The following is a 12730-nucleotide window of genomic DNA, read 5'->3' on the forward strand; positions in this document are numbered from 1 at the left end:
TCTTTTGAGTCGGCGCTTCATCTCCACTGTAGTTGTAGAGTAGTTGGTCAATAGCATTTACGCCTTTTGGAAGGCGCTCTTATCCAGAGCAATTTCTGTTTATCTCATTTATACAGCTTAGCAGTTGAGGGTTAAGGGCCTTGCTCAGGGACGCAGCAGTGGGAGTGGTGCGATTTACAACTCTCAACCTTTCAATCATTAGTCCAACGTCTTAACCACTGAGTTACCACCTCCCCCTTGGCCCATTTTTTTAAAGAAAGCATAAAGACAGCACACTCACACAGTTATGCAGCAACATATATTTTGCCCCAATCATATTTGAAATATTCTCAGGAATAAAAGAAAGAAATGACGCTACGCCCTTGTCACGTGGAAACGTTAGTAAAACTAGTAGCTTTGTTACTTGCTGTGATATTAACAGGCTTTAGATGTGAAGAAGAGCAGCATGGTTTCAGAGATCAGCCATGTGGCTTTAGCACACTTTGTAATATCATACAGGTCAGGAGCTTCAGTTTAATGGTCATGTGTTCAGTGTTCTCAAAACATCTGTCCAGTTTGTGAGAGTCTGGGTGACAGGAATGGAACCCAACGTGGTCAATTTAACCTGTTGTGTCTTCTGACATGCTTTTCTGCTCACCACAATTATAAAGGGTGTGTTTAAATGTTTGGTCTGCTCTGTTTTTTTCTCAACACCACGCTATTTTTTGATTGCAGAATTGCAATGTTTTTTATTTGTATAAACTCTAGGGGCTATTCAAATCCCAGGGGCTCAGCAGTTTCTAAAATACTCATGCCAGCCTATTTGGCATCAACAACCAGGCCACGATCAATGTCGATGAGATCACATTATTCCCTATTCTGAACAGTAACTGAAGCTCATGACCTGTATCTGCATGAGTTTATTCACCGCACTTCTGACAAATGATTGGGTGATGAAATAACTGCTTGAATGAATAGTGTTCCTATTAAAGTGGCTGGTGAGTGTTCAAGAGCATATTTTGATATTTTTTTTTTTTTTTAGGCTTGTTCACTTCTTGTGTACTACTTTTAAACCATTTACTACAAAATGAATGAATGCGCTACTGTGGATATGTGTGTTATGCCAATTACAAGTCACTTTATCTTCATCATCCCTGGCCTCTGTCATGTCTGGTGCATCTATCTGCCAAATGAAATGCTTTCTAATGCGATGGTGCTGAGCGCACAGGAACAGTGGTGATCGCTTCATTATTAATGCTGTTAGGAAGGTCTTAATGGCTTGGGTTGGTACATGTTTGCTGACCTAACTCAAGCTCAAGTCTGTGCAGAGAATTATTTCATTTCCTGGTTCTGATTGAAAACTGTAGCAGTGTGTTTTAATGAGCACAGGAGCAAGCCGCGGGTCCCTGTGAAGAGACAGCAGAGTGGAAAAAAACAAGACAGAAGTTCATTCATAGCCATAACTATAGGCTGTTGGAAATCTGCTCTTTTTTCCAGACTCCAGTTCCATGGATCAGTAGGAAAGGAATGATCGTTGAATTAAAGCATACTGACATGATGCATATCTGTTACACACCACCATGGTAACTGAAGACACTTTCTGTAATCTGAAACAGAATATTTGTTATACTCTACGTCTCAGTGCCCTCACATTGTTTTTCTGAACATAAAATGATATCAAAGTATCACTTCCTGTGAAACGATTCCCGTGAACTTTTCTTGACTCGTCATGGATGGACCTGCATTTTTAAAGCTTCTTTCAGGATTGGTAGAATCTGTGTCCAGTCAGATAACGCTGAACCCAAGATATTTTTACCCAGCATAAATATTCACCAGACCCTTTTGATTAAGTGGGTTGGATCTGAGTTCTGAGGCTTGAAATATCTTAATTAAACTGTAAGGATGTTCTCTTAAGTAAAAAGGTCTGTGGAAAAAGTCTGAGACTTTGAAGCAGAAAAGCCCAGTAATTTTGTGTCTTTAATTTGTGTCAGTAATTTCTAATCTGTGCGATGAACTGAAAATGTGTGAAAGCTTCTTGAATTGATCTGTTGAAAAGGGTATTATCGTTAATGAAACTATTTCTTCATTTTACTGACAGTGAAGCATGTCTATGAAAATAGTTTATCTTTATGTGAATTCATGTGATGCCTCGCAATGCAGAAATGGAAATGTGCAATTCACATCATGGAATTTTAGTCTTCTATTAGTTATGCAGATGAACACGAGGTATCTGAATCTGCCCAACCACTAGATATGAAATGTATAGAAAACATGCTGGTCACTTGATCACATACTGCTCTTGTGAAGTCCAGTAACTCATGTACATTTGTGGCATTTGGCTGATGTCCTTATTCAGAGCGTCTTACATTTCTCTCATTCTATACAACTAGTTGAGGCTTAAGGGCCTTGCTCAAGGATTCAGTGGAGGCAGCTTGGTGGTGCTGGGATTTGAACTTTCCTAACCTTCCAAGCAGTAACAACAATAACCCAACTGTGTCTACCTAACAGTTAAACAACCATGTTCTAATGGTTAAAAACTCTTCAGAAGTTTTGAAAGACCAGAGTTTGTTGAGGGATCATGTTCAAAGGTCCTCAGATCCGACAGATAAGATATGATGAACCCATTGTACAGTTTTCTTCACAAAAATAACCAATTTACAGCATTTTCTTTTTATGAGCTTCAAGTTTTCTATAGCGATAATTTTACTTCATTCCACTTTTGTTTAAAATGCTCAAAATTGAATTGAAATTGTTATGCTAAATTCGTGAATTTAATTGTGACTAAAGTGTATCGTTAGACTTTTATTTACCAAAATATCTTTTATGCCTCATACCAGGAAGAAGCTCAGGTGTTGCCGTTCCTAACTCGAGTCTGTTTCTTGCAGGTGGTGTGAATGTTCAGGCATGACCGTTTTACAAGATCACCATGCAGGCCTGAGAAATATTGCACTGATGCCCATAGCCTGTGGAAACCAAAGAGCAAGGACATAGTCTCAGTAGAGCCGTGGCAACCCCATCCTCAAGAATGCTTCAGACATAAGCTGCTCAGTTGGTGAGGCGTCACCATGACGAGCCTGAAACGTTCACCTTCTGAGCGGCCTGCTGTCGGGACAGGCAATGCCCCTGAAGAATTTTATACTCGTCCGTTACGCCAGACCAATGGAGGGGTAAACCTTCTGCGCCCTGAAAACTCTTACCAGACAGGGGGCATGACTGGAGTACCGAAAATGGGGGTCCGAGCTCGGGTTGCTGACTGGCCACCTAGGAGGGATGGGGGAAATTTGAGACCACCTAATGCAGATGCAATGACTCACATGGGAGCTAGCTCAGGTAGTCAGCCCAAACTTGGTTCTCTGATTGGTCCCCAAGATTCTTTAATGCTTCAAAACATCCAAAAGACACTCCAGAGCAAGATAAATCAAGCCGGGTGTGGAAGTGCCATGGAAGAGCAGATGCTTACAGTTGATGACCATAGAAGCTCTTCTCGTGGTAACACTAGACGCATCCGGCAACGTAGTAATAGCGACATGACCCTAAGTGAAGTTGATGGCAGTGGGGATAGTGGGGAAGATTGGGGTTCTATAGGGACAAAGTGGTCTCCATTGCACCGCGAGTACGGCAGCACTTCCTCCATTGACCAGCATGCAGTTTCCTCCTCTGAAATCTCAAGGAACAGCTTCTTTGAGATGTTAAAGGGCTATGAAGGGGAGAAGCAAGACCAACGAAGCCCTGCACCTGAAAGGCTGGCAGAACTATTAACGGTCTCTACCAAAGAGCAGGACCTGCTGGACTCAGTTATTGAAGACTTGAAAAATGAGTCACCCTCTAGTCGGTTGAGAGAAAGAGACAAACCCCCAAAGAGAAGGTCCAAATCAGAGACAGGGGGTGAATCAATATTCAGGAAACTCCGCAGTGCGAGGACAGATGTAGATTCTCCCAGGGTGGGTTCTGATATGGAGGACAACCGTCTTGAAGATTCCAAACCTCCATTAAAGCCCTGGGTCTGCCAGAAAGGTTTTGCACATTATGATGTCCAGAGCATGTTGTTTAACATGAATGAGGTGATCCAGAACAGACAGAGCTCTGCAGCCAAATGCAAAAACACTACTTCTGGTGCCTCTGCTGCTTCTGCTTTTTCTGGTTCAGCAACATCCACCTTATCTTCAACACATAGCTTGCCATACAGCTCTCCTGGTGGCAGCCAGGAGGAACTTAACACGCGGGACAGTCCAACTTTGGACACAGCTGATGATGACGGCAATGAACTAGTACTGAAATGTCCTTGTTTCTGTACTGAAACTGGGGGTGACATTAAACACAAGGTTGCTGTTCCAGCTGAGCTGGGTGGTGGAAATTCCAGGGTTTATGGACGAGATGAAACTGCACTAAGCCACCATTGCACCAATGGAGGTATTGCTGTTGTAGAAGGTCCCAAAGATGCAGCCAGCTTACTCGGTGATCGTGACAAGCAGTATGCAATTGAGCATGTGGACCTTGGAGCATACTACTACAGGAAATTCTTTTACTTGAGAGGTAAGGTATTTCCTTTGGGCTACAAGGACCTTCTAGGGCGAAAGAATGTGTGTCACCAGTCTCATATCCTGTGCGTCTTGCCCTATACATTCGCAGAGCATTGGAACTACTTTGGTGTAGACGAGCTATTAGGCCCAGTGGCAATAAGCATAAGGAGAGAGAAGATGGACGACCACAAGGAGCATGGCCAGCAGTATAACTACCGAATAATATTCCGAACTAGTGAGGTTGGTTCACCACTTAACTACCTCCTGTGGCATGCTGTCTCATATTGTTTTAAACTGCCTATCAGAGGCATTTATCTCTCCTGACAGGTCACTAACTGCTGTTGCATAACTAATTCAAACACACAAGCATACAGGGAGAAGGCTGTACTGCTTGTCCTGTGTTTTGGGAATATTTTTAATTAAATTTTATAGTAAACTGTATCAGTAAATGAGAGCCTATCAAGACTATTTTCTAAATGTACATCTTTGCCCTACCCATTATTTACCCATGTATATGATTATCTTGTCCGGTATGTTGGTAATTCTGGCACTGACTGTACCTCTCTTTGTTCAGCTGACCACCTTGCGTGGCTCTGTACTCGAGGATTCAGTGCCTTCCACTGCTAAACATGGCACTGCTCGAGGGTTGCCCCTTAAAGAAGTGCTGGAATACCTGCTGCAGGAGCTGGACATCTCCTGCCTGCGGCTTGCCCTCAACACACCAAAAGTAACGGAGCAGTTGATGAAATTGGATGAACAGGGGGTATGTAGGCCAAAAACTTGCCATCCATTAATTCCATTTTGATGCTTTGGTTATGGATCTCAGTAAGGCTATTTTGTTATAGATCATGTGCATTTATATCACAGCTGCATCCTTTAACTTGTTCTTCTTTTCTGGGTCTTTTGCATCCTCAGCTTAGCTTCCAGGTGAAGGTGGGAGTAATGTACTGTCGTGCAGGTCAGAGCACAGAGGAAGAGATGTATAACAATGAAATGGCCGGTCCTGCCTTTGAAGAGTTCCTGCAGCTCCTGGGAGAGAAAGTGCGATTGAAAGGTTTCAGCAAGTACCGGGCTCAGCTGGACACCAAGAGTAAGTATTACACTTACTCAGGTTTATAATTAAAGATTCGTTTCTCTGATACTAGACTAAATGGAGTGTTCCTTTAAAACAGGGGTTCTCAAACAGTCTGCAGTAAATGACCACTTGAACTACAAAAAACAAACTTCATGGATGTTTTATAATCACGATCAATTATTCATGTAAACAGCTCATTATTTTCTGAATATTGTTTTGCAGCCCTGAACCTTTAACTAAAATACATATTTTTATTACAGTTATTATATACAAGTTGACTTTATAGGCCTGCTTGTTTTTGAGCAGTTAAACTGGCAGGAACTCTCCAACTCGCCATCGACTTGATTAAAGCCTGGCAAGATTTGATCAGGAAACCTTCAGAAGCTTGAGGCAGACAGATAGTCATAGTGCCATAGTGTTAAACTGGCTCCTTAACTCATCTGCTGGTTGATGGGCCAGTTAAGGATCTTTATATCCATGTTTATCAGATATATTTATATTTACTTATGGTTAAGTCGTGGCCATTTTCTCAATCATGCCATTATAAGCAGAACATGTCAGTAAGGTGTGTTTCGGTGTTTTCAGCTAAGGCTAATATTTAGTGAGGTTTTTAGAGAGGTTTTTGATAAGCCATCACCAGCAAGAAGTGTAGTTTTTGTTTATTATCCCAAATAAATAAAACAGTTTCAAATAGATTTTTAACTTGCACTTATAAAATGGCTGTTTAATTTCTGTATGCTTGATCTTCACCTTAATTTGGTTACTTCAGATTAAAAAAAAACATCCTCTTAGTGCATTTCTCCCTCAACCTTACTCTTACTCACTTTCTTCCTCTGCAGCTGTTCTCTCTCTCTCTCTCTCTCTCTCTCTCTCTCTCTCTCTCTCTCTCATCCCCCCCCAAAAATATGACTTTAAATGTTCCTGATGGATACCACAGCCACATGTACACGTGGTCTAGTCGCCTGAATCAATCTTTTGTGCTTCTAATAAAAACCAAGACCTGATGGATAATTCCAACCATCCGCTTAATTGAATGTCCGTGTTCCTCCTTTGAAATGCTTCTTCATAATCTGAGTTTCTTGCTGGAAATAGCATTTTATCTCAGAAGGCTGCCGAGAAACAGATTTCTTTTTTTGTTAAATGTGACGCCTGTGTATTTTTTATTATTATTATTTTATTTTATTTTTTTTTATCCCTCTTTGGGTATCATTAGGTTTATATGGTACATGGTGGACACTATGGTCAAAATTGGTTTGTGATCATCAACCATCAATGGTTGTGATTAAGTATTATTTTGAGTATTTTTTCATGAAATTAATAAATATTGCCATACAACTAAATTTTACTTTAGGTCTTTGTGATTAGCAGCTCCTCAAAGTAGTTGCTGTATGTTGCTAGTATTGAACATAGCACAAATGTGGGTACATTTTTATACACTGATCAGGCATAACATTATGAGCAGTGAGAGGTGAAGTGAATAACACTGATTATCTCCTCATCATGGCACCTGTTAGTGGGTGGGATATATTAGGCAGCAAGTGAACATTTTGTCCTCAAAGTTGATGTGTTAGAAGCAGGAAAAATGGGCAAGTGTAAGGATTTGAGCGAGTTTGACAAAGGGCCAAATTGTGATGGCTAGACGACTGGATCAGAGCATCTCCAAAACTGCAGCTCTTGTGGGGTGTTCCCGGTCTGCAGTGGTCAGTATCTATCAAAAGTGGTCCAAGGAAGGAATAGTGGTGAACCAGAGACAGGGTCATGAGCAGCCAAGGCTCATTGATGCACATGGGGAGTGAAGGGTGGCCTGTGTGGTTCGATTCAGACTGCTGAAGTTAATGCTGGTTCTGATAGAAAGGTGTCAGAATACACAGTGTATGACAGGTCAGGGCTGTTTGGGGAGCAAAAGGAGAACCAACGCAATATTAGGCAGGTGGTCATAATGTTATGCCTGATCGGTGTATGTTTTGCTCTATATGCACCAAAGCAAGTGACAAAACCACAACTGATCATTCATTTTCTATGTCAGTGTATGACACAGAACTGTGTCAGTTCAGTGAATGTGGCTAGAAACAATGAGCGAAAAGACATTTGTATTCAGCCGATTCCTGATGTAAATCCAATCGCTTGTGTAGTCCGTTTCTTCATTTCCTTCCTTTACTATTTAAGTTCCCACCTTCATTTAGTTCCCATTCACTGTTGGATGCACAAAAAGGGAGGTTCCACCTCATGCTGTCATGCACAATCAGTCTCTCTTTAAATGTGTATTGAGGATCTAACAGATGGTTAGCATCTCTGTAGCGTGTATGTATGAAGCTAGTACAAAGCCTAGCATGTTAACATATAAATCAAACAACTGATTTTAAAGCTGATTGAAGCATATCATTTCTCTTTAATGTTTTAAAAGCTATATATAGCTACTTTAATGTTCTCCCATAAAGTGTACTTGGGTGTGAGCTAGTCACTAAATAATAATAATAATAAAAAAAAAGCACACACTGTTGTCATTATTAACAGTCTGCTACCTCTTTTCTTCTAGCGGATTCCACTGGGACACACTCTCTGTACACTGCATACAAAGACTATGAGATCATGTTTCACGTGTCAACCATGCTACCGTACACTCCAAACAACAAACAGCAGGTTACGCAGTGCTTCTGTCTCTTATATATACAGTGTCTGCTTTTCATCAAGTTTGTATTTTTATTTCTAAAGAAGAGCTTGCTTCGGAGTATCACTTCACCAGTTCTTCAACACTTGCCTGAAGATACCTGTATGTTTAGTTATTGTTTGCGTAATAGTGAATTTTGCCTCAAGACATTTTCCGTTATTAGTTAACGAGGTGTCACCTTAGCAGTAAATTACAAAGGATTATTTGGATAATGGAAGGCAAAATGATGGTTATGTAGGCTTTGTGTAATTGTTAAGAAATTCTGAATGCTACAGTAATGCTGAGACTGAGACAATGCAGCGCTACAGAACCACTGCATGTACAGTTCAGTTATATTTTATATTTATATAAAACATCTGGCGACATGATCTCCCTGTACTAATACTTATGTTTCTCCTGTTTGTGTAGTTGTTGAGGAAGAGACACATTGGGAATGATATCGTCACCATCGTTTTCCAAGAGCCAGGAGCTCTTCCCTTCACCCCCAAAAACATCCGCTCACATTTCCAGCATGTCTTCATCATCGTCCGTGTTCACAATCCCTGCTCGGACAACACCTGCTACAGGTAAACAACAGAACCAGATATGTAGCAAAGTGCCACAGGTTATGTAGTTAAATACAGCAGACAGGTACTGCTCTCGAAGAACTAGCAGATGTTTATATTTAAGTGTTATTCTGGTGTCAAACTTTAAGGTAACTGTATGGAAGAAAAGGATACCTAGGGCAGATTTATTCTGAGAGGCTCCATTTACAAAATTTGTAACCGCTGTTTGTGTGGTTGGCCAATTTAGCAGGTACTCTATTAAGGTCCCTACAAGTAGAACACAAACCTAGCCAGAGCTTAATTTGTGCCGGATCCTGCTGTGCACTCGACTCCTCCAGTCCTCTGTCAGCAATCACTGAAATGGCTGCAGAATCCCTTGTTGTACCATGACCATCATCCCTGTGCTATTAGCTCTATATAACATTTACACTTTTCTGTTCCATGAAGCATTTGGAGTCGTGTTGTGTTTGTGTACTGGGATAATTTTCCTCCCTGCCCATTTGCAGCATCACCTCTCGTCTCTCTTGGTGTTCAGTTTTAGTGGGAAATATAAAAGCACACAGAAACCTTTTAGTTGACAGTTGTGTTGTTTGTGCAAATTTTGTGGACTTAACTAACCGAGTATATTTAGGAGCTGTGCTGTGTTGAAATATTTATCTTTAATGTTATTATTAAACATTGTGATCATTGGGAGCCTTTATGTGGTCCTGGCTTTTAGCTTTAATCTAAAGAATCTGGCAGATTTCACCAATAATAAAGAACCTTAAAGACTGAACTAAAAGAATAAGGTTTTTAAGGTCAGGAGGCAATGGGGACAACAAAAGGGAGGAGTCAGAGCTGAAGGAGTGGATCCGCAAATGGCAAAAACAAGGACACGCTGGCGCATAAGCAGGGCTGGACCATAACTGGCTACAAACCGAACTAATGAAGTTCCCCAAACACCAGCATAGACACCACTCCTATTTCCTCTGAGACATCCCCTCAAATCACAGAAGCTACCACCTGACCTCCTCCTAGGCAAGACTGTGGGGACCTGACAGAATAAGCCCCAGGTTGTTGAAGACCTGTGACAGTTCTATAGGATGCTGCAGCACATTTTCTCTGTAAACAATGCAGAAAGTGTTCTAGACGTGTTCCTGGATAGTTCCAATGCCAATTCCAACATCAGTACCCTCAACGAATATGGGCCTGTTGCTTACCAGACAAACAGTTGTAGAGGAGGCTCTGATCTCTGTTCTACAGAGCTTACTTGTTCTACCCTGCCTCTGGATCTTGGCTTGACCAGCATGCCACAGATTGTCAGGGGGTGGTGAGCAATCCTGGGGAACACCAATCCTCTTTCCCGTCTTCTTTTAGTACTACACCAGTTCATGCCACCTGCAGAAGGTCTATAGGGTGTATATCTATTGGAGATGATTACAGGAGACTGGTGGAGGTGGACATTGTCTTCTGGTGCATCTTCAGCTTTAAATCAGCAAGTATGAAGGAAGTGGTGCTGGAATAACAGTATTTTAAAGAGCTACGTCAAGCTCGTTACTGTACAGGGCAAGATGTGGACATGACGACATGCTAAAAGTCCTTATGGTCTAACTCATCTGGACTAAAGACGATGTGCTGTGAATGAAAGGTAAGAGCAGGCCCTTCTTTTTAAGGAAGTTGACGTTTCAGTCTGTGCAGCAAGCTACTGGGGCTCAGTCTGCTGTTGCAAGCATGCATTCTATTTCACGGCCTGTTGATGGGTCAGCATCACTGCAGGGAATGATAAACACTAAAAAAACAAAAAAGATTAAGACTAAAATGTATTCATGACCCCTGAATTGTCATCTAGTTTCCATAATTCCAACCTATTGTGATGCCATCTTAACATATACAATGCTAAATCAAGGAAAAATGGTTTTGAACATTCTGCCCACAGCCGGATAACCGGGAGCATCAAGGTGCTCAAACATGAGCCATCGGGGATCTTTTCTACCCACGTCCCAGCGTCCTATTATCCCTGTTCTTCCTCAAGGCGAATAATAGATCACAAAGTCACTCTAAAATAGTTGTTTACTCTCAATTCACCACTCAAATCTTTTCTCTGTCCGTCTATTTGTAGTCTCTAGTTCCTGGTTGTGTCTTAAATGTGTGTTATTTTGAGAATTCCAGCCCAAGTCAAACAACACTCCACTATGTCACAAATGTCATAATGAGTTAAACTGTGAAGAGCGTTTCAGAAGAGTTCTATAGGGGGTGTAAAGGACATGCTGCTCTGATTAAGTTTGACTACGTGTCTACTCCATGAACTGTTACCTAATGTGATGGAGGCACCGAGGCACTGATTCTGACTGCATTTTTATCACTTATTTTAAGATTTTTTTTTTTTTGTCGTGTATTTTGTGAACTGACGAAAAAGGGTTTTAATGAGATTAATCAGATTAATGGCATTATGAAAATCAAAAAGGTATGAAAATGCATATATGCGTATACACCCATACACAAACACAGCTATTGACTGCCTCAGGAGGCTGAGGAAGTTAAGTGGTGTATGTGTGCAGGACGTCTCTTGCCCTTCATCCCCCACCCTGATACATGCACTGGTTTTTCAGCTGAATGACACCGCTCCCTGCTCACAGAAAAGGCTTCGCTCTCTCAAAGCTGCACACACACCTGCCATAGGAAGCATCCATTCATTTTTGTCTTAATAGGATTTTTAAAAGGCTGACAGTCCATTCTTATATGCTTGACCTAAAATTGAGTTGAGAATATGCGTATATTTTTTTAAAATTTTTTTTATCTTTCTTCAAGAACATATTTGAAGAACACACTGGCAAAGAGAAACCTGGATTTCAGCACTCCACAGGAACGAATGGAATAAATTATTCCTTAAAAATCTTTAAAAAGGGCTCATGCTCATGTTTTCTTCCTTGACATCACCTTCGCAGTATTGGTTTCTGAAGAAACGGTGATGACATCCACTTCTTCTTCTTTTCTTTTTTTTTTCTTCCCGGATACTTAATTTATTCTTTCTTCAGAAGATTGAAAGGAAGTTGAAATCGAAGGGGAAGCTTGTTCTCGGAAATATAGCTTTAACAGAAGGAAATACCTTGTGATATGCTGCCAGCTGCACTCGTCCTTGGCACGGCTTTAGTCCTGAATCTGCACACGGCTGTCTCCGAGGCATTGCTTGTCCATCCGATTCATCACCGGACTCTTACCGAAGGTGTGGGTGATCTGAGCATATTCCATGTGCATAGACTATTTTAATTCAGTTCTTTTTTAAATAAAATTGCTTCATTAGATTAGAGGTTTTGGTAGCAGACCCTGAGATCTATACAATTATCAGTAATGGACCCAAAAGGTTTTAGACTATAGCTGTTAGTGATAAAATCCTGACCGATAAAATGAAATTATTTACAGTGGCATGGGTTTCATTTCAGTGTTGGTGGATTTGCGTTGCTCATTATTCATGATTAATAAGTCTGCTAAATATCTTTTGTATGCTAAGTTGTGAGATTAACAAGGTAGTAAATAAACATTTGTAAAGCAGGATGTAGTAAACAGGCATTCTTCAGTTGCTTATATAGGCTTATAGTGTATGATGCATCTATACAGGGGGCACAGTGGTGTAGCAATTAGTATGTTTGCGTCACACCTCTGGGGTTTCCTTCATGCACATGCGTCGTAGGCTGACTTGACTGTCCGTAGTGTGTGTGTGTGTGTGTGTGAATGTGTGCACCCTTCTGTGAAGTGTTGGTGTCCTAAGACTTGCCCCAAGTCCCACTTGGATAGGCTCCGGGTTCCTTGCTGAGTAGGATAAGCGGTTCAGAAAATGGATGGAACTTAGATACAGCCTTTTAATCCATGTATACAATATTAGCCAAGATATTTACTCAAGCTTCTTTCCCTTTGTGGGAGCGAGTGCGAGATGCAGGTATCAGTATAAGAGGAATATCCGGTCCAT

The 12730-nt window shown here is 41.1% G+C and overlaps 1 protein-coding gene across 4 annotated transcripts in view; it reads left to right on the forward strand.

The window, feature by feature from the left end:
- LOC131359336 (signal-induced proliferation-associated 1-like protein 1) overlaps nucleotides 1-12730 on the forward strand; it is a 58791-nt gene that overhangs the window by 22231 nt on the left and 23830 nt on the right. For all 4 annotated transcript variants that reach the window (XM_058399130.1, XM_058399133.1, XM_058399131.1 and 1 more), the window contains exons 2-7: nucleotides 2865-4512; nucleotides 4609-4739; nucleotides 5074-5262; nucleotides 5415-5589; nucleotides 8111-8214; nucleotides 8651-8808. In XM_058399130.1, the coding sequence (XP_058255113.1) occupies nucleotides 3045-4512; nucleotides 4609-4739; nucleotides 5074-5262; nucleotides 5415-5589; nucleotides 8111-8214; nucleotides 8651-8808 (2225 nt within the window). In that variant the 5' untranslated portion in view covers nucleotides 2865-3044. The remainder of the gene's footprint in view (nucleotides 1-2864; nucleotides 4513-4608; nucleotides 4740-5073; nucleotides 5263-5414; nucleotides 5590-8110; nucleotides 8215-8650; nucleotides 8809-12730) is intronic.

The sequence above is a fragment of the Hemibagrus wyckioides genome, linkage group LG09 (assembly GCF_019097595.1).
Source record: "Hemibagrus wyckioides isolate EC202008001 linkage group LG09, SWU_Hwy_1.0, whole genome shotgun sequence".
Lineage (NCBI taxonomy): Eukaryota > Metazoa > Chordata > Actinopteri > Siluriformes > Bagridae > Hemibagrus > Hemibagrus wyckioides.